The sequence below is a fragment of the Rousettus aegyptiacus genome, unplaced genomic scaffold, assembly GCF_014176215.1.
Source record: "Rousettus aegyptiacus isolate mRouAeg1 unplaced genomic scaffold, mRouAeg1.p scaffold_m13_p_2, whole genome shotgun sequence".
Classification (NCBI taxonomy): Eukaryota; Metazoa; Chordata; class Mammalia; order Chiroptera; family Pteropodidae; genus Rousettus; species Rousettus aegyptiacus.
Genome location: NW_023416295.1, coordinates 141,573,203 through 141,596,282, shown reverse-complemented (window position 1 = coordinate 141,596,282; position 23,080 = coordinate 141,573,203). Strand labels below are relative to the sequence as shown.

The 23,080-nt window shown below is 34.9% G+C and overlaps 1 protein-coding gene across 1 annotated transcript in view; it reads left to right on the top strand.

Annotated features, from left to right (window-relative positions):
- FAR2 (fatty acyl-CoA reductase 2) overlaps nt 1-22,734 on the top strand; it is a 68,271-nt gene extending 45,537 nt beyond the window's left edge. Inside the window, exons 5-12 of the mRNA XM_016152026.2 lie at nt 7,063-7,240; nt 8,502-8,546; nt 10,391-10,509; nt 11,435-11,502; nt 14,773-14,944; nt 18,825-18,954; nt 21,466-21,593; nt 22,476-22,734. Coding sequence (XP_016007512.1) covers nt 7,063-7,240; nt 8,502-8,546; nt 10,391-10,509; nt 11,435-11,502; nt 14,773-14,944; nt 18,825-18,954; nt 21,466-21,593; nt 22,476-22,635 — 1,000 coding nt within the window. The 3' untranslated portion in view covers nt 22,636-22,734. The remainder of the gene's footprint in view (nt 1-7,062; nt 7,241-8,501; nt 8,547-10,390; nt 10,510-11,434; nt 11,503-14,772; nt 14,945-18,824; nt 18,955-21,465; nt 21,594-22,475) is intronic.
- Nucleotides 22,735-23,080: the final 346 nt, after the last annotated feature.

Genomic DNA, 23,080 nt, shown 5'->3' with positions numbered 1-23,080 from the left:
TTGTTTCAATAGAATAAATTTTGAATGCAATTAAGGAATTTAGGTTATTTTTTTAAAACAAGGAAAAGTCATAACCACCACTTATTAATTCAAAATTTTATATTCAGAACCAACCACCTGTCCAACCTCATCTCTCTCAATCTCCCCCTTACACTGGTGCTGCTGTCACACTGAAGTAATTATTCTTCCCTCTCATACTGTCTACCTTGGCTTATTATGGTTCTGTTCCTAAAAACAACTTCCACCTCTGCTCTGGATATCAAAGCTCTCCCCTGGAATCCCTCAGGATTAAGTGGTCACATAGTACTCCCTACTCATTCTAAATATGTGTTTGCTTATCTATATCTTCCATTAGACAATGAGCTTCTCAAAGGAAGGGACTGTGTCTCGCTTCTTCTTGCTCTCCAGTGCCAGCACACAGTAGGGACTCAAATATTTGCTAAATGAACGAAGAATTATTGACAGCCCTAGGTGATCATTGTTTGTACTGTTCTGGCTGGAGATTTTTGTTTGCTTGTTCGTTTATTTTTTGTTTTGACAAAAACAAGAATAGATGACAGAATTCCGTAGCAAGCTGACACTTAGGGAAGTGAAGTCTTATGCATAAAATATCTGTATGCTCACATCTTATCCCTGTTTCTGATTGCCCATTTATTCCCTTAAATTTCAAATAGAACTTACATGTTAAGTTCTGAATAAAGTCCAGCAACCCAACACCAACTACACACCATTGCTCAAGACTGTTTCAACATCTCTTATATCAAATGGAATTCTCTGAAGTTCTAGAATAATAAATAGTATTAAAAAATTATTCTGAATTAGTATTAATTCACCTAAATCCAAGTATAGTTGCTTTGTTTAAAGACTATATTTATTCTCTGATTTCTTCTCTATTTTAGAATTGGCCTAAGATTAAAATAAAATTATTTTTCAAGATTTTTAGGTGTCTCCTTTCCTTGGAAATTTTTATTAACTATAACTCCATGGGACCTAACAGCTGTCCTTATTCTTGGTATTCCAGTGATACTCATTTTTTAAAAAGGAACCAAAAATTAGATAATGAGATAATCTTAAAGCTATACTCTGGGCTTTGTGATCTTAAGAAAATTACCATGTGAATATGTTAATTAACTAGATAGGGGGAACACTTTCACAATGTACACATATACTGAATCATCACAATGTACACTTTAAATATTGTACAATTTTCTTTGTCAATTATACCTTAGGAATGCTTAATAAAAGAATAATTTAAGAAAAAAAATATGAAAAATTAAAATGAACCTTTCTTTTTCCAGAAAAGCAGTTTAATCAGAATTTCAGTTCTGAGAAATAAAAGAGGATTTGCACTTTTTGCCAGGAACTTTCACAATTGCATAGGCCTAAGTGTTGTTAATAAAGGAAATGGGATTATGAACTTAAACCTGACATCTACCATCCCTGCACCATGCTATCAGCTCACCTCATTTCTTGTCCATCCCATGGCCTGAGACTGACAGACTCCAGCTCCCTTCCTTCAGCTCATATCTGAAAACTTCCAGCATTACAATGGTCCTGAACCATTCTCAGAAGATAAAATTCAATTGTGTTAGTATAAAAACTCTAGCGTGTTAGCATAAATACGTTTTAATGATAGCTTTATTTAGGAGTTTATACTTTTGATTGGTAAGACAAGCATGGCCGTTATATTATGCAGTCACGTCACCATACTTACTCGGCTCTGCTTTTATATTTCTAGCTTCTGCATAGTTGGTGATATTTACGTTTAGAAACTCATGTGCATAAATGGATCATGGATTGCCAGTGAAACACCTCTCTTCTAGAAGCACAGCTTAAGTACATTGATTTTTTAAAAATCTAGTAACTATCCAGGAAAGATAGGTTTTCGGGGCTGGTGCCGTCCATATTTTTCAGGCCAAGGTAACTTCTCTTAGGGGAGCCAGTGTAGAAGAAAAGAGTTTTTGCACCTGTATAAAAACCTGAAATAACTAAGGTTGGGAATTAGAAAAATGGATCCATGCATATATACTGCTTTAACATAATCGAGTAAATATGTGTTAAGAAGGGAAAGAAAGCCATGAATCACTACTGAGAAATTATTGTGAGGAAAAATACTTTCAGACATTTAATTTCTTAACATGATATTGTAGCATTGATATCATGGCTGTACTATTAAAGGAACAAAAGCTTAGAGAGGTTCTTAGCTAGTAAGTCACAGAGATCCAGTTTTTCTCCTCATGGTCATGGTCTTTCCATTATAACCACATACTTGACAGTGCCAGAGATTAAAGGATGCTTGCTTAAGGTATAGACTGTTCTTTCAAGGAGCTCACAATCAAACACAAATAGAACAAAGTAGAATTATATATGTGGTGTGGTGAAGGAAATAGAACATATTAAGTTTGATGGATTAAAGGGAGTAGAAAGACTATAAAGACAGACATGGGAAATAGACTTGGAAGAACAGGCACAGTGTGAATATGCTAGACAGAGTGACTGGAGCCAGAAAACCTGAAGCGTGTTTGGGACACAGTTGTTCAATACGTTCCGGCAGCACATTTGCTATGTGCAGGGAAGCTACTAGAGATCAAGCTGCAAAGGTAGACTGGGGCCATACTGTGGAGATTTTGAACGCTATACAGAGGATTGCATTTAACTCTGTGGGCAGTGGGAAGCCATTGAAGGAGAACGTGGCGGGTGGGGCCTTTAGTCAGTTGTTTTATTTTGTTTCGGTTAAGGAGAGACTTTGATGAAAGTGAATTTTAGAAAGGTTAATATGGTCATGGGGGGAAGAGATGTAGATTAACATGGGTTAATCTTTCAGAGGCAGGAAGACCCATCACCTGAGATGAGGTAGTATGAAAAGGCCTAGAGTAGAGAGTGACAACAGATAAAAACACCTATGTGTTTTGGGAGATAAAAAACAACAGGACATGGCGTGTCCATTTTGCATATGGGCCTTGCATATGTGTAATCAGTTACAGGATTAGAATATGCATATTGTCAGAATTTACTTCTCTAGTACTAGGAATTTAATTCTTTTAAAGTTCAATTCTGTTGAAATTTTTACTCCAAGAAGCAATGCCCTTTTGAGAGCTAATCTCAATTTATTCACGTCTTAATGACTTGAATTTGTGGAATTTTTTAAAATTAATAATTCCTCTATTTGCCTGGCCATGAGAATCACTAGGTCTTGTTAAAAATACAGATTATCTGTCAGGCTATCACCCCAGAGATTGAATTAGTGGTTCTAAAATAATACTTTAGAATTATCTGGGAATAAAAATCCAGAAATTGGGGGTTTTATCAGAGGCCTCATGTAAGTCTAACACCTGAACTGGCAAGTTTGGAAAATAGTGTTTTAAAGTGTTTTACGTTTAGCAGTTTTCATTTTAAATGGGGTCCATTCGTATTCCAATAAATGTAGCAGCCTCTTTCCCTCCACTCTCCTTGCCTTATGCTGGCTTTCAATTTCTAAATGCTTTAATTGAATAAAAAAGTTTCCAATAGATTTGTACCTACAAAAAATCACACTTTCAAAGGTACTGAGTCACCAGAAGACACAGCTAATTTGCCGTGTGAAAAAGAAAAGGTGTTTCTTGATCAGATGCCGAAAGCAGTCAGCTGTGGCAAGGTGGGTGAGGCGACAAGATGAAAGCTGCCCCCAGCCCGCAGCAGCTGCCCCTGTAACAGCCCTTTGAGAAATATGACAAGAGGTTGAATTTTTTTGTGTTGATGCTGAAAATTACGTGGTTAACACTAAGAAAGTTTACCTATTCTAGGGGAAAGAAAAAAGCTAATTTTAACATTTGTGCTTTTATTGTCAAGATCGTATAGTCTTATGTGGTCTCAAGATGGCATCTAAGCAGCTGACAAAAAAAAAAAAATTGAAAATTCTGAGTAGTTTTAATATTACCAGGCTTTAAAATGCAAATCAAAATAGGGTTAGATTGTTTCTTAAACGAACTGACTAATTTTCATGAAGCCAGGCCATTGGAGGTCATAAAAAGTGCTCAATAAAAGTTTGGAGGAAAATACAGAGGCCAATTCACCACAAGCATTTAGGCTCAGATATACTTTTCTTCTCTCTGTCAAAAGTTAAATTTACCCTGAAGCCATCACTGCCAAACTGAAGTGGGTCTACATATAGCTTTTCAGCTTCTCAACACTTTTCTCCACTGCCACTGGATACTTTAAACTTCCAATTTTGCTTAATTCTTTCTTCCTTTCCCATACCTCTTTCTGAGGACACTCGTTCCTTTCTACCATTGTCCGGCTCAGCTTCCCCAAATCTTATACAGAATGTAAACTGGCCAATCAAGACTGTCATGTGGGAGAGCACCCGTTTACTGAATAAAATAGCTAGTTCTTGGGGCCAGAAAAGTGGTTAAACACAGGATACAAAACATAATCCTTGTTCTCCTGGCCTCACTGTAAAGTGGAGAAACGGACACGTGATCATGGCGTGATAATCGCAATAATCAAGGGAAGAACATAATCCAGATGAGAGAAAAAGAGAGCAAATATTACCACGAGGCAGTGTGTTCAGTACTTACTCTCCAGAAAGCTTTTCCTCATACAGAGTAGGCTTGCCCTGCAACAAGCAAAAATACCCATTCCAGTTGCTATTTCATTCAGTAAATACATAAATTATGAAATTATTAATAATATTAGGAAGTCGATTCAATAAGTTCAAAATAAAAAAGATAGTAATATTTAGAGGAAATTATAGATGTATGTGTCCATACACACACACACACATTGGTTTCTGAAATCTTTAATAACTTTTGCTTCTTTCGAATTGGTTTAAGTAGAAATTTAGAATGTGAGACCCATAGTTTCAAAACACCTTGAGTGCACTGAAGGGTATTTGGTTAATTTTAGACATGTTCTTTGGTTTATATAGTGACTTTTTTCCGTGCTAACTTATTGACCGTTTTAAAAATAGACAGAATAAACCGCAGCAGCAAATTAAACTTTGGTAAAGAAGAGCATGAATTGGTTATAGATTCTGAAAAGGATATAACAACCAATAGATGTGCGTCCTTGTTAGACTCATCTCTGTCAGCTCAGGAAGTGGCTGGATGAGACAGGTGATGATCTGTTTGGCTGCATTAGAAAAGATATTTTAAAATCAGCTATCACCTATGTTGTTTTAAGCACAAATAAAAATGCCCTAGGTTTATTGGTTCATTTTGTTTTATCAAATAGCTGTAAGTTCAGCTGCAAACGTTCCTGTTTGTCCTCATACTAACCTCAGATTTTAGCACAGATGTAATTATTGCCATTTTGCACAAGTAAAAATGGAGGAAACAAGAAGACAATGCAATAGAATACAGGTGGAGCTATGACTAGGCAAGCCATCTACAGAACATTACAATTTCTTTTGCATTCGTGTTCTTAGAAACTTATGAAACCAATATTTTGTAAGAAGCTAACTTGCTCAACTTGGTAAAGCCTCCATGTATTACCCTTTCCATGTACACCAGCACATCAATGACAGCAACTAGTGTCATTCTTGTGACATACAATGATAGTGCATTGCTGGGATCTGAGTTTTCTTAGGATTTTTTTCTTTACAGCCTTATTGAAATTAGTTTGTATTTCTTCTGACCCACTTGTAACCTGCATGTTTTTGCAAGTGAAAGAAAAATGGTCTTAGGCTAGCTAACCCACTGTTGACCCACAAACGCAATGTTATTATAAAGATGGAGAGGTGCCTGCATTGTCTCACACTCTCTCAAACCTTCAGGTGGCCATATAAATGGAATATCTTATATTTTTCTAAATATTTAGAGTTGTTTTGAATTCTAGGAACTTCTCAACCTTTCTCTATTCAATGTAAGTCAAAAGGCATCTGGATATATAGAAAACACTCAGCACTAGTAACAGCAAAGAGAAAAAACAAATTATAGACATTGCTCATGTTCTGCTCCAATGTCAAATGAGATTTGTTAAGTGGAGAGTTGTGTTTTTGAGTAAGTCTTGGCATTGGACATCTTAAAAAATCAACAATTTGTCATGGGAGCAAAGTGGAAACAGCTCGGATTTTTCTATAATCAAAATAGTATCACTGAGCTCAGCCCATTAAGGAATAAATATATCAAATATATTGATTATAAAAATTGCACAAGGTAGGCTGATTTTTTAAAACTCTATCATATCAAAAGTTTAATCGAATAGATTTGCCAGATAAGAAAAATATGAACTATTTAATTGACAGTCATTTTATTTATTGTTCTCTTCAAGAAGTACATCTTTAAAAAAAGATTAGGCTGATGTCATACATATCTAATATGATGTGAAACATATCTTTTTGTAAGTAGTGGTATTCAATAATTACTCTCAAGACAGCTTCAGGGTACAATAATCACTCCACTTGAAAGACTATTAATAGTTATTAGAGCATTTTAGAATTCATCGGAAATCTTTGGAAATAATTATCAAGTTATTAGCATAAACTTAGGACAGACCTTCAAAATGCATTTCATAGATTTGCTAAAACAGATTGTAAGTCTGCCAAATATAGTTGCTTTTATTTGCTGAGGTGTTGAATGGAATGTTCAAAATTAAAAGGTAAAATTTGCAAGATTGGTGCATTGAGTTTTAATTAAACAACACTGAATGAGTGGTGTTGCCACAGAAGCACTTGGGATGAGAGAACCTCTAAATTCCATGCGCTCAGCACCTAGCATGCTCCTGGGCTCATGACTGGCACTCATAACTGTGCTCAATGAATGTGTACTTATGATCCTGTTGGAGACGAAGCAATTGAAGATAATTAGAGATTATATGTAATAAAGTAGTAGATTGCATAGCTATTGAATTATCTATCTAGGCAGGAAGAAGTAGAATTCGACTGATAAGATTGGGCTTAGCAATATAGAGGAAAGAGCTCATCCACTGTACATGATTTGGACACCCTCATCCTTGGCATTCTGAATTCCAGAACTCAAGCTAGAAAGCGAAAGTTTCATTTGATCCTCTGTGTTTCACAGTTTCTTTTTGGTCTTTTATCTAACATACATTGCCAGACTTCTTTTTCACCCTTACTGCCTTCAGGTGGTTAGATGACGCTATTATCAAAGAGATCACACCCAAGCTGATTGGGGATCGGCCCAATACTTACATCTACAGCAAGGCCTTGGGAGAGACGGTGGTGCAGGAAGAGGGCGGGAAGCTAAACATTGCCATCGTGAGGCCCTCCATCATTTCATCAACCTGGCAGGAGCCTTTCCCAGTAAGATCACTCACCTGGATTCCTCGCTTTGCTTCCAGCCATTGTCTTTCTAGCTCAATTACTTTCTGTTGTCCTTTTCTCTCTCTCTCTTTCTCTTCAGGAATATAGCAGGATGCAGGAAATCAAACATGCACCCATTATATTGAGGCAAAATTCCTCATTTGGTTCAGTATTTATTCAGCATGAGGCTCCGCTGGGACTTACAGTGACTGTTCTATAGTTGAGTGAAGATCTTAAATTAGCTTCTCACTAACTCTAGTCTTTCTCATTGTAGTTTAAAAGTACCAGAATGTTCTTGGTGGCAAAATCAGTAGTATTATCACTGTAGGAGTAAATAGGAATCACGAAGCTCACAGAAGGCTCTCAGTTTAGGAATAATAATTTTTAGCTTTTTTAAAAAGGACTTCTCTGTCCTTTTTAAAGTACTTTGATTATACCATCTTCTTTGAAGCAATTCTGTGAAGTTTTAGGGCCAGGTAAACTCAAGCTCCACCAACTACTGACAATGCAGCCTTTTGAGTTCCCTCATCTGTAAAACTGGGCTATTACTACCCACCTTGGAGAGTTGATCAAATGGGACAATGCATAAAGAGTATACAGTACCTGGTACCTAGTAAAAAGTTCAACAAATAATCCTTCCATTTTCTCCTCTTTTCTCTCTCTGTCATTTTACACTCACATGTTAACTTTTACAGGGAAAGAAACAGACATTATAAGATCAACTAACTTGCTTAGGGTATAGGAGACAAATTTAAAAAGGCATTTTCCTAGATCTGCTCCCAAACACAATCTTTCCCATATCTCAGCAAACTAATACAAAAATATAGGGAGAAAGTGTGGATGCCGTGACTCCTGAAATTCTCAAGAAATGGATAATTTCTACAAATCATGTTTGAAATGTTCCCCTGGGGAGATAAAATCAGGCCCCAGGTAAAGAGAAATAATGATTGATGAATTGGTTAGCAGATTATGACACTAAAACAAGATCCAATTTAGCCTTGAAGATGTCATTCAAACAACTTGAAACTATCCATGACTCCAGCTGGCAAAATTTTAATCCTTGCACGGATAAAGTGCAGAAAACATCCAGTGTTTTGCCATCGACCTTTGGGATCTGTAAAATACTGAATTGGGCAGTTCTATTGCCTGGTGTCTCAGTGCTCTTCTTTGAAGTTGGTTAAGATTAGACTGCAGTTGCTTCAAAGGTTTTCCAGTTTCCTGACATGTGTAACCAAGAGATTTCTTTTTTCTTTTTTTTAAGGGTTGGATTGATAACGTAAATGGACCTGGTGAGCTCATTATTGCGGTATGTACAATAATGAATGTGGAAATAACTGCTTGAAATGTAGTGGAGAGATAGTAACAAAATCCTTTGTATTGGCTTAGCTTCATTGATCCAACACCGTAAATGTTAATTTACTAACTACAGTCGCAGCAACTTATCTCAATTTTGCTAATTGGAAAATAGAGACAGGATGAAATTACTCTTATTTGTGGATTTTATTATCAGAAAACAGAGGTACTGTAATATCATCAATTACTAGTTAAGAAGAGTTTGTTTTTGGAAAGTCTTCGAGCTTCAAAAACCATGTCTGTATTTCCCTTTAGCTACCACAAGGTGGGGGTGTTTCCTCCTTTTCGCTGCGAATTGAGGATGCAATAAAAGTCATATTCGCAAAGATTGTTAAATTCTTGATTATAAGACACATACAAGAGTTTACGGTGTGTGTGGGTAGAGATTTTATATATACAGAAAATACATAAATGGCTAGATTCTTAATAGATCCAGAAAACAGACCTACCAATTGGAGAAAAGTTTTCAATTAAAAATTGATGCATATGGGAAACACTTTTCAACGATAATTTCCTCACAGACAAGGAGGACTGTCAGTGGTTTCTCAAGGTCAACAGTCCTCTGTGCCTGTTTCCCTGCAGTGAGGACGGGTCCAGTCTGGGCTGTGGTGCTTCACAGTATGCACTGAAGCATTTTAGGGCCAGAACCACAACTCTACTTTTTAGGACCATGATAAGAATTCAATTCCCTAACTGAGCTTAAATCTTATTAAAAATCTCATGCTTCAGACTCTGCCTCTGTTCTTCTCAAGGCTAGGTTCATCATGAACTAAAATACAAATATAAGAGAGTAAATTATGACTACTTATCAAAGACAGTGATAATGAACTTTCTGATTTCTTTTTTCTTGTTTTCTAACCACTTCTCTCTTTTTGTTCTGTATCAACCTTCAGCTCTTGTTTTTTTAAGGCTTAGTTCGGATGAACATTTGATAATTTAGAACATAATTATTTGAACATGATCCTAGAGTGAGTTTCAGTACATTGTTTACAAAGCTGCATATTCAAATTTTCTAAAATTTTCCAAACTGACTTTTATGTTCAAAGGAAATTACAATAAAACAGAAATTGGGAACATAAGAAAGTGCTCACCACTGTCAACGATGTTGGAGGGCATAAATATCAATTACTTTATAAAATCGATAACCACTTTTTACTTATTAACTGACTTATTTATTTGTTGGCATGACTTATTTATTAACATGAATAATTCCCAATTCTTGCATCTAAATTACACTGGTGATCTGTGAGGTGAACTAAGATATTGGACGTAAATAATGGTGGCCTTTTTCCAAGTAATAACAAAGTTGTTGGTAAATGGTAGAATTTTATTATTTTTTTTTAAATAAATATTTGTTAAACTTTTAGTGTCTACTATTGCTGGTAAGTTAGTAAGCACTAGCAGAAAACAACATCTTTTAAGAAATGGCAAACTTAAATTTAGAAGGAAGTATTAATGAGAAATTTGGAAAATCTTAGTTCTTAAAATGTCTTATGAATTACTTTTTAAGATATGAACAACTGTTCTTGGCTTTTGTTAATTAACTGTATTAACTTCTCACAAATTTGAGGACTTTCACTCCCTAAAGGAACCTAAGGACTACTAGTGGTTCGTGGAAATGTTGGCATTTGAGATGAACTTGGTTGGGAATGTGGATAGGCTGAGAGAAGTCAGCCACAGCACAATTACCTAAAAAGCAGTGAATCAATGTTAGCTCTTATGACTGACAGCATGAGTATGAGTCCCAGCTGTTACTTAAGCCCTGGTTCAACTTTTCATGTTCTTTTTCTTGTGCAGACTGGAAAAGGGCTTCTTCAGCTTCTAACAGTTGGACCAATGACTGTGGTAGATTTAATTCCAGTTGATACAGTCGCCAATCTCATCTTGGCTGCAGGATGGTACACGGCGGTTCACAGGTGTGGATGCTTAAGCTGGCTTTCAAAAATTTAATAATAAGCAGGGTGAAAATGCTAGGCTTATTTTCAAAATATATGCATTTTTATCATAAAAGACTCCAAATGTGAGAGGGTCTTCACTTCAATATTTGACATAGTTCCAAATATGCCATCATATATGCATTGAGTTGTCCTGCTTAGTACTTTGTTGATCATAAAGTACGAATTCTTTAAATAATTTAACTGTAAAATTCTTGATAACCAAAAAGCTTTTCTTTCTATTCAGTAATCTAAAATACAACTTTCTTTTTTAAGGCTGAGGATACAAAAGTGGATGAAATGAGACATATTTTATATTTCATTGAACTGCTTAATTTCCGATAAATGCCAAAATTTAAGATCATCATGTACGGGAGTATTTCCTAGTACAAAGAAAAAAAGTAGGTTGTATATTTTATATTTGGCTCTGTTAGTAAATGGCAAATAGAATTAAATTTTTTATATTTGAAGTCAGGCATTTAGATGTTTTCTAAAACAGCAGGGCTTTACTGGATTTAGGAATAAATAGAGCCTATATTTTTGCCCAATGAGACATATCCATAAGTTATAAATACGGTCTACTTTCTCATCATCATGGTATCTCCATTTGCTCCATAGATATGTCAGCCTATTTGAAATCTCCCTCTCTCTCTCTGTCTCTCTCTCTCTCTCTCTCTTTCTCACACACACACACACACACACACACACACACACACACACACACACACATTTTCCTAGACTTCCATTTTGCTCATTAACCCAAAGAACAGAAGATGGAAGTGTTGCATAGGTTGCCTTTCTCACGGGAATTATTGCAACAACCTTGTCTAAATATTATTTCCCCTCATCTTTCTTTCATTAGTTCTCTATTTCGTTGTATTTATCTAAATTTTATTTCATTTTCTAGACCTAAGACAATGTTAATCTACCACAGTACATCTGGTCAGCTCAATCCCTGTTACTGTAAGAAAATGGGTAAGTGCCTATAGAAGTGTAAAAAATTAATGACAAGTGTATCCCACAGGAAAAATAGACAAAGTGAGGCATGGAGCTCCGAATGTAATGGGGAAAAAAGACAAAAAAATAAATAGAGGTGAAATTATTACAAATCATAGATATGTAAGAGTTAACTAGAATGTACTGTGGTTCCAAAGACTGTCAGTTGGGACTTCCGCATGATTGTAAGCAATAAGGGGTCTGTTGGCTATAGAGGTTTTAAAAAATAAATAATGCCAAGTAGAAGTCAGTAATCATAAGTAACATCAGTGATAAAATACTCCTCCTGCGGAGGCAACTGCTCCCATGCACACTCCCTTTGCCCCCTTGGAACATTACTGAGACTATGAAATGACCAAGTAGATTTAGAAAAATCTAATAAAATAAACTTTTGTTATTGAGTCAGTGATATTCTTTATTAATTATGCAGTTAGCCACAAGAGTAACCTTGACAGTATCTTGTTGAATTGAAGTAATTAATCCTACATATAATATAAAATTAGCTAACCAATCTTGTACTCCTTTGTCAATTTAGGAGTTGATTTTCTTGTGAGTATCTGAAACTTTAGATCATCTAGCTATTTTGGGGTACTAGATGTAGAAAAATATCAAATGTACTTAATTGGTTAGAATTCGATTTCCAATTTAGAGCACTTGGCTGTGCTATTATATTTGCAAAGTTATTACTTCAGTTAAAATTTAAAAAAATTTTCTACCAGCAAAGTCCTTTAGGTTATATATCCAGCTATTTAGATCATATATCTAAATAATAATGTTGAAAACATTTGGAAATAAAAATAAATCTCCTCTACCTTAGTAACAGAATTAAGAAATCATTCATTAAAAAGAGGCATTAATAGACGCAAATAAGATATCTTAAGCTTCTAAATGAAAAGTTGCTACATGTAAATTTTATTTCTGGCATTGGAAATAGTCTTCTTACATGCGCAAAATTCTTCCTATCTGTTTTATAGAATTACAGAATATCACGGTTGAAAGTGATCTTTACTACTCTGCTTTTATTAGCCTGCTAGTCCCCTTACTCCTAATAATGGTTTTGTTGTTGTTGTTGTTTTTGTCATTTGGTTTTAGGTGAGCTGACGTGCCCTTTCAATATTTCCTGTAGCGCAGGCCTCGTAGTGGAGAATTCCCTCAATTTTTGTATGTCTGGAAGGGTCTTTATTTCTTCTTCATATCTAAAGGAGAGCTTAGCTGGATATATTATCCTTGGCTGGTAGTTTCTTTCATTTAATAGTTTGAATATTTAATTCCACTCCTTTCTGGCTTGTAAGGTTTTTGCTGAGAAGTCTGATGATAATCTAATGGGTTTTCCTTTACAGGTTACCATCTTCTTTTCCCTGGCTGCTCTGAGAATTCTGTCTTTATCACTGATTTTTGATAATTTTAATACAATGTGTCTTGGTGAAAGCCTTTTTGGGTTGAGATATTAGGGTGTTCTATTGACTTCTTAAATTCCAAGCTCCAGCTCATTCCTTAGATTTGGGAAATTCTCATCAACTCTTTGTCTCAAAATGTTTTCTAGTCCCTGCTCCTTTTCCTCCCCTTCGAGAATTCCCATTATTCTTATGTTTCCTCTCCTGATCGTATCAGCTAGTTTTTGTACTTCTCTTTCATTATTTTTCATTCTTTGGTTTCTTTTTGCTTCCTTCTGATTTATTTCTAGATTTCTGTTTTCAGTATCACTGATCCTTTCCTCCATTTGGTCGACTCTATTTCCCAAGATTGTTATTTCATTTTTCAACTCTTGCAGTATGTTCTTTATCTCCAGAAGGTCTATTCAGGGCTTTTTTTTGAGGGTTTCAATCTCCTTGCTAAATAACTCATTCTGCTCATCTAGTTGTTTTTTCAATTCCTGAAATTTTTGATATGGCTCATCTCAGATCTCATTGAGTTTTTTCAGAAGTATCATCCTGAATTCTCTTTCATTTAAGTCACATATTTCAATATCTGTAACATTATTTTCTACAGATATTCCTCTTTCTTTTTGAGATGCTTGTCACCTTGGTTGTTCATGGTGTTTAATGGATTATTTCTCCACCTGGGCATTAATGAAAGTGTGTTCTGCTTCCCCCTCTCCCCCCGGAAAGAAGATTTATTATATAATGGTCCCTAGCCTGTTGCAAATAAGGTGTTTTTCTTTTGGTTTCCAGTAGATAGCGTCTAAGCCTCTTGGATCTCTGCTTTATATAAAGTCTTAATAATGTCTTTTTTTTTTCTTTATAGATGTTTAATCATGCTCACTACCCTCAGTCTCAGTCTCTGTCAATATTAGTGACAGTTTCGGTAGTGTTTGCTCCCCTGCAGCTTTGCTGCGTTCTGTCTCGGAGGGTTTCGGGGGAGGGGCCATCTGTTTTGGGGGATAGGGGGTTGCGGCTCAGCCTTGGCATATATTTTTCATATAGATTTCCAAATAGTATCTTTTAAAGAGGGAAACAATCATATTAGCATAATAACTTATATTTTCTTCATGTAATATAATATAATAAAATATAATAACATATTTTCATCATAATTAAATAATGAATTTAGGCATGTTCTTTGAAAATTCTTCATAAATAAAATCAAAATTTAATCCACATGAATATCCTTTGAAAAGAATTATTGAATTTATAAGTGTACATTAAGTATTTAATGAGGTTTATTTAAGTAATAATATAAAAAGAAAAAATTATTATGAAAAATATCTGTGGAGATAAGAGTGGACAATTGAATCTGACACATTTCCAGAGAAGTGGAAATTTCAAAGACCTCAAAGACTATGGTATTTAAAGTGAAGGAGCACAAAGGTTTAAGTAAAATGTTAAAGAACTTTTCTGATGGTTCTGCAAGTAATGACCCATCCAAGGAAATAAAGCCCAAGGCTCTGTCTTGGGGCTTTTAGAATAGACTAGATAACCTTGGAAGTGAATAATAAATTTAAGTTTTTCTAACAATATTTTGTAGTAATGACTAAAGCTATTTATTTCCCCAGGAAGTTGTTTTAAAGGTTTCAAGAAAAGAACCCAATTCTTGACTCATTCACAATGTTTGATTTTGAAGGTGACCTCTTGTGCAGGACAAGTATGTCAATACTGCTATCGGAAATTGATTCTTGACTCTGCACAGCAAATCTCTATTCTTTATTGTTTTGACTCACTGCAAATGCCATCTAGCAAATGCCAGGGGGCTTATATGCTTTAGACTTAGCACTTACTGTTTCTCCTCTATCCCTACACCTTCCACCCCCAGCATTGCAAGTCATGGCAACCTTGGAAAAAACCCCATTTGAGAAAGCTTTTAGGAGGCCATGTACTGTATTCACAACCAACACCATCGCAAAACAGTTCTGGAAAGCAGTGAGCCACCGTATCCCTGCCATCATCTATGACTTTTATCTAAGGCTCACAGGAAGGAAGCCCAGGTAAGAAACTAGGTCAAGCTTTAAATAATTGCGTGAAAAATCAGGGGCCCAAGTGCTTAACTCAGCTGGGGATCAAAGGTGACAACTGAATCTGTGTGTGTGTGTGTGTGTGTGTGTGTGTGTGTGTGTGTGTATTTTGGGGACAACCAAAGCAATAGTAGTGAGAAGCCCCAAAGAACCCCTACCTTAAAAATTCTCCATCATAACAATGCAAGTTAAATGTTAAGGAACTTGTTTGATGAATTTAGCAAGTAATCATCCACCCAAAAAGAAAAGCAACTGAGACTTGTGTCTGGGCTTTTCTAAATGGTTAGATAATCTTAAAATGTATGATTATCTAACAGTAACAGCCTCTTACACATGGGTAGATGCATGATCTCATTTTCATTTTTACAACAACCCAAAGAGGATATTCTCATTATCCTAATTTTAAAAATAAGAAAACAGAAGTTAAAGGTAGTATTTAAAGTAAACTCAAAGGAAGTGACAGGGGAAAGGTTTGGAGAAAACCAAACTAGATCTACTGCCACCTGGAGACGAGTAAAAAAATTAAAGGTAAAAAGGTAGAGTGAAAAGTAAGCAGATTCTGAGGCAGCTCTGTCACCATCTAACTGTGTAACTAACATAGGGCACATCCCTTTCTTTCTCTGTCTCACTCGAATATTAGATGTGACTGAGGAGTAATCACTATTATAATTACCAAAGGCAATTCCTGCAATCAAGAATCAGAAGTATGAATAGTCTTGCTTCTGTGCTGGCCCCTTTATAAAGGAGGAAATCTTTCTTAGCACGTTTACTTTCCATCCTTACTAGTGAAGCAAGTGACTGACTAAAACTTAGGTAGTTTAGAGTTTATTCGAATTTTGCAGAGACCTTATTAAGAGCTCATAACTCTTTAACTATCAATTTCTCCATGAGCAAAGTGAAAAGGAAATACTGTGGCCATGGGGAAAATATTTGTACGGGGCTCGTTAAATAAAAATGGGAAAAGAAAAACCTCAACATTGTACGCATAAATGCTAAAGACTTTAAAATATATCCAGGGTGGAAGAAGACCTGAATAAAGAGCAAAGTTCAATAAATAGAAAAGAAAAACATAGGAGGAAGGGACCCAATATAAATATTTATGAATTTTGTGAGAAATTATAATATTTGTAGGAATTTTAAGAATCTTTATGGTAGAAAATGCTATAATCCTTCTAGACCCTTTCCCTCTCTAGATGTGTTTGTGTGTGATCTATGCATTTACATTTACAACCATATGTGGAAATATGTATGGCTTTGCTCTCAGATAAGGGTATGTATAAATCAATCCTACATATTTTCCAACATTTTTCATTAATGTTCCATGAAAATCTGAGTCTTTCTGTCATGTTGTCTTTTTTTCCTTATTAAAAACAATGCGGCAATGAATATCAGAGCACATGCATTTTTGTAGAATGTGCCACTGGGTTTGGGGAGGATGCCGAGGAGTGGTATTGCTGGATTAGAGGGCATATGAATTTTGTGACTACCACCAGGTTGCCCTAAAGGAAGATTCTCTCATTTTGTACTACCACATCAGCACTTGAAGGCACATATCTGGTTTTTTTCTTTTTACTCTCATGAATACTTTGAAGAATTAATCTTTTCAGTTGCCGAACTGAAGACAAGAAATGGTACCTCTTTGTTACTTTTATTTGCCTTCCCCAGATTTTCGAAGGGGCTAGGCTCTCATTTGTTCATTGAACATTTTAGTTTTCCCATCTGTGAGTTGCTTGCTTCTGTTTCTCACCTACTTTTTATTGGATTGGCCTTATTAATTTATTAATTTATGAAACATGTGTATGTAAATATATATTTCATGTATTTTCTCCAAGTCTGTTTCTTACCTCATAGCTTTAAGTATGAAACTTTTTATAATACATGGGAAGCTACATATAGTGTAGTTCTCTAGAGCATGGAGTTTGGAATCAGACTTAAAGACTTAAATCCACCAGTTTAGCCATATGAACACTAAATTATTTAATCTCACTAAATCATAATTTTCTCACCTGTAAAAAAAGGATAGTAATTATACATATTGTATAGGGTTTTGTGTAAGTGTGTAGAATACAGTAGTCACTATTATTACTAAAGAAGTTTTAAATTTATACATGATAAAAAATGAATCACTCTTTTCCTTTTGCCTTTTGCATTTATGTATTAAGAATACCTTCTCTACCTGAGAGTAATAAATGCATTCTTTCTTTCTAAAAAAGAAATGCTATTATGCTGATAGTCCTGTATGTATTTTTGAGAATTAAAATAAATCTATTAAAATCACATCAATTTCATCAGAGGTATAGAATGGATAGATTGTCCATTAGGGCTGCTGTAACAGAATATCATGGACTGGTGGCTTATAAACAAAGAAACTTATCTTGCTGTTTCAGAGACTGAGAAGTCTATTATCCAAGGCACTGGTAGATTCAGGGTCTGCTAAGGGCCTGCTTCCTGGTTCCTAGATAGCCATCTTCTCTCCATGGCCTCACATGCTGAGAGGGTTGAGGGAGCTGTCTGGGGTCTCTTTTTTAAATGCATTAATCACCTCCCAAAGTCTTTCAAATGCCATCATGTGGGGAATAGATTTCAACATATAAATTTGGGACACAAATATTCATTGCAAAGATGTTAGATAATAATAACTCAATGAAACCCTATCGTGATGATTGTATCAGGGAATAATAATTCTACCTCCTGCTTAAGAATTTCCCACAATACAATGAGAGAAGTACCTCATGAATCATTAGATATGTGAACATTAGGTCTGGCCAGAAATAAGCCCAAATTCCCAAAACAGCATCATAAATCATTACCGGATTAACTACAGTAATCACTACCACCAAGACTGGCCTAACGGATGAAGTCCAATGTTCTATAGGACAAAGGTAATTGTAGCTAGAAGACCCAGTTTTGAGCAGTAGTTATGTGACCATAAACCTATTAATCCTTCTGAAAAATGAAGATGGGAAAGGTCCTGACTACCTCACAGAGTTATATTGTGAGGATAAGATCATACATGGAAGTTTTTTGTAAATTATTAAGTTGGGAAGTTCACACAACAGAGCTAGTCCAAATCCTGACCATAGGATTGGAAAATGTGGTCTACTGGGACACAACATGGTGAGATTACAAAAGCAGAGGCTTTTTGAGGTCAGTCGAAGCTGGGTTGAAATTTTGGCTTTGACGCGTTATATTATTGTGGCCACTTTATCTTAAGCTCACTTCACCCATTCATAAAAATGCAGATTCATAGCTGCCTAACAGACATGTTATGAATATTAGTAGATATGTTTTTTAAAACTGTCAATATTGTGCCTAACAGAGTAAGTTATCAACAAGTTCTTTCCACTTAAATCTGCATTACAATTGACAATCACTTTCAACTCACCAGATGCTAATACTGTCAACCCTTCTGCCCAGAAATTTTATACTAAGACCTTGGATCAATATATTTTTTAGAAATCCAAGAACATACAATAAAGAAGAGAAATAAGTGTTCTAATTGTCAACCTCAGAATTCAAAGAATGAACAGTACGTTATTAAGGGCGGATGTGTGACCTGGTTTTTAAAATGTTTGCTACTCTTGAGAAAGGGATGGTAGGAAAGAGGAATTGGAAGAGTTTGATGATGTTAAAATGCCTTATAGAATAAGCTCCTTTGGATTCATTACCTTTCCTTTGTTCAATAGTGTTAATATGGTTGGAAAAAAAGAATGAGTTTTAATGAGGAATTGGGGGAAAGAGGAGAGATCATTTTTATATTTTTCTCAAAAGTAATTTCTTATGCATCTCTATAGAGTTACAGGGAAGCAGCCATCTGTGCTGTGCTGATAATTTGCTCTGATCTCTACTTCAGAATAGTAAAACTCATGAATAGGACTTTAAATGCATTTTCTAAGTTGGAGTATTTCATCAGCCAACATTGGGAATGGAGCATAAACAATACAGAAATGCTGATGTCCCAGATGAGCCCTGAAGACCAGAGAGTAAGTACAGTACTGGCTTAACCAACAGGAAAATCTTAACTCATTTGGAATTTAGAATTATTTGACCTGGAAAACTGATAAATAAAGTTTTAGTTATATACACAGAATATTTTCCCTAAGAAAATCAAAGCTATCAACACAGTTGCAGGAAACAAGTTTAATGAAAATAAAAGATCTAGGTTCTTGGACTTTGGCTAGATCCTTGTTGCTGTTCTGCAATCATGTTTTATGTACTTCCCTTTAATCCTTTGTTCATCCTCATAGCTGTTATCTTTTCAACAAACCCTCCATACCTCTATATTTCCCCTGCCACAGCTAAAAAATTTGATGAAAAAAAAATAATTGTATTGCTCTTAAACTCATCTACTGTTCTTGTCGAATCAAAATTGTTCAGTGTCTTCCTTGTTATTTTTTTTTAAAGCTAACTCATACCCCTACTTATTCTATTCCATCTGAGATCTCCCTCCATCAGCATTGCCCTCTCTCCAGCACTGTCAATCTTCTTGTAATGATTTCAACAATTCAGACTTATTCCTCAAGACAGGCCTTTAATTACTTAGCATCAATGCCATTTATTTCTTTACATTAGCTTTTTGGCAGTCACAACAATAAGCCCTGAAATTTTTGCATATTCTGAAAGTTGCAAATATAGAAATCCTTTCTACTTTGTACATGCTCCTAGCTTTTTTTCTCCTCAAAGAATCATGAGTTCCCTGAACATATCATTAGTTTTCAATTAAACTTTAAAGTTTTCACTCCCTTGATTGACATTTTCCTCTAAAAATATTTCTTAAAAGATAAAAACATTTCTTGATTTCAATTGTACTTGACAGCATGTAAAAGAAACCAAGTCATATTAAGAAGTAAATGTTAGATGGCTAGCTAGCCTCACTTGCCAGCTGAGGAAATAAAGGCTGGTACTACATACCAGCCTTTATTTCATGGAACCTAAGGGTTATTTGCAAAGCCAAACACTGTGAATGTTATATTAATAAAACAGATGAGATTTAAAAGGATATTTTAACTAAAATCATTACCAAGTATCTCTAAAACTGACATGAAATAGAGCTATTTTCAGAAATGTTTACATACCTCGTATAAATAAAATTCCTCTAAGCACCTGTCTGAAATGCATGGATGATGATCAAATCGGGTATTAAAGTCCCAAATTTTGTACATTATTTTTAAAAAGCTTTGAATTTCACACAGATTTATCTTTTCTTCATGGAATTTACCCATCTAAATAATTCAAAAGGTTTCATTTTCGACATTTTACTATTTTAACCTAAAATAACATGATTTTGTGAAAAAAAAATCTGCAGTGAATTTACCATATGCAGATGTAATATTCTCAAATACTTGGATTTAATTGCCCAAATCTGGTATGGCTCAGACTCCAGTTTAATTTGCCATATGGAATCAGGTTTCCAACCTAGGGCTTCACTGAACTCTAACATAGAAATATAAAATAGTAAAAGTGAATCCTCCGTTCATAGAGATGAATAAATAATATTTAGTGATAGTTTGGGGGGGGAGGGTGGGGAACATATCCAAACAAAGTGATACAGGATGACTTCTGGAAAGCAATTCAACTTTTGGTCAAGATTATGAAGCTCTCTGTAACTTATTTTAATCTGCTCTCTTGTTAATAGTCAAAATTATCATAAAGATTTGAGATATCTTACAATAAACACACATAATAAACGAGATAGAAATAAAAATAAAACATCAAACCAGGGAAAATATGAATTAAAATATAAAGTCAAGGGTAAGAATGAAAAATAGTATGTACATATGTAGTCTACAAGATCATACTAAGTCACTATAGTGAAACAGGGAATTTGTTCTTGAGCAAATAAAAAGGCAAAATAAAAAGGGAAATATCATGGTATTCTTTGTCCAAGAGGAGAAAATATACTAATGTTCCAAGAGAAACAAAGCTTTCCTTATCACTTAACTCTGTTTTTGAATGGCTTTATATAATGGCGCACTTAGAGATAAAATCAAATGCAAAATATAAATTCTGCTAAGCTGTTCCTCAAGGCTTTGCTTCCCAAAATTTACCTTAATCTGCCTAATGAATTGTGACATAATAGGAAGGGATGGTAGGCCACAGGGATACCAAAACATGTAAGAGAAATGGAAAAGACACACAGTTTGTTGGGGTCCTTAAAATATTATTTCATCACTTTAAAAAAAATGAATTCACATTTACTTGAAATGAAATTAACTTTCACCAGATTAATACCAGTTCTTTAAATTTACCTCACAAGATTTTCTAAAGATCAAATGTTCATGCTTGATCCATGTTTAAATATTGCTATGCAAACGGTAATTTATATTGTCAATGCCTTTGAAATCAAAGCTCAAATAATCTCCTTTACAGGAGTCCAACCTGTCTTCTGGACTGAATGTTGGTCATTTGTGTAAAAGAAACTTCATTAAGTGGAAAAAGTGATTGTCCAGCAGTGCAACTCTAGCGGTCCATTATCTCTTTTTTTTTCATTTCAGGTATTCAACTTTGATGTGCGTCAGTTAAACTGGTTGCAATATATTGAAAATTATGTTTTAGGACTTAAGAAACACTTATTGAAAGAGGATATGGCTGGGATTCCAGAAGCAAAACAACACTTAAGAAGGTAAGCATAAACAGTCAGTTAATACTTATTGAGCACTTATTAGGTATATCTGATTTTATACTAGACATGAAATTTGAGTGAAGAGGAATTAAAATTTTTTGAGCATTTGCTACATAACAGTTCCTTCCTTGAATACCATGTCCTGTAATATACTTTCATTTAGACTTCACCACACCCCTATGAGGCCAGTATAATTTCTGTTATCCCATTTTTATCAAAGAGCTAGTTAGACTCAAAGATTAGTAACTTGTTCTTGTAACACCTTGGTAAGTATGAGAGACAAATTTGAATCAAAGTTTCTCTGATTCTTCTACCACAGCCTGTCATAATGTGATATAGAAAAAGGATATGCAATAGGTAGGAAATCTGATAGTACAATTTAACACGGACAAATCACTTAACAGTCCTTCGAATGCCTTGAAATTCCTTAAGGGATGAAGAATCCTAGCAGTCTGGTATAATTCTAGTAGAAGAAAAGGGTTTTTAATGCAGAGATGGTAAGGATGGAAAAGTAAATTGCAAACAGAGGAACCATGAATAGTAAGCTAAGAACTTTAGGACTTGCCCTCTAGTGAATAAGAACCAGAAGATTTGTGATATGGTAATATGGTCAAAGTATATTTAAGAAAGATTATCTTAGCCATGTTTGCAAGATAGGTTAGAGAGAGAGATGAAAAGAGAAATTAGTTGGGGAATATTATGGAAATCTGATTATTGAGCAGGAATATTATAGAAATAAAAGATATAAAACTAAAAAGCCATTGGTTCATGCCTGTGAGCACTTAATTTGCTGGTCACAGCCAGGAAGGCATGTATGCTTCAGATAGCATAGTTGAGTATTTGGTACTATTTTAACTTTGGTTATACATGTTTTTTCTCCAGGCTCCGAAATATTAACTACATCTTTAATACTGTCATCTTTCTCATTGCCTGGCGCCTTCTCATTGCAAGATCTCAGATGGCTCGAAATGTTTGGTTCTTCATCGTGAGCTTGTGTTATAAATTCATCTCCTACTTCAGGGCATCCATGCTCAAGGCCTAACATTTGGCAGTCTTTTTTTATCTGGGACCTCTCAGATACCTCTGAAACAGCAAACTGTTTCTCTAGATTAGGAAGTAATAAAGAACATGCCCAATCTCATTACCTGTCAAATGTGCTGTCATGTATTCATCCCTATTTATTAACTATATATTCTTTTTATTACAGCAAAAGTCATATCCTAGCCTATAATTATACATATTTTAGGAAGAAAATTATTTTCAGATTATTTCCCAACACTCTGTATCTTTGAATATAAAACGTCAAAGTATACCCATCTTCCCATATTTAGCTTTTTTCACCTCGAGTGGACTAATTTCAACTCAATAAACATGGAAGAACACATGATAGAAGCTGAAATATGAGAAAGGCAGTTCTGACTTTGGATCCATTCTGGGATAAACCCAGCATAAAGGTTTAAAATCAAGATAAGTAGAGGAAGGGTAAT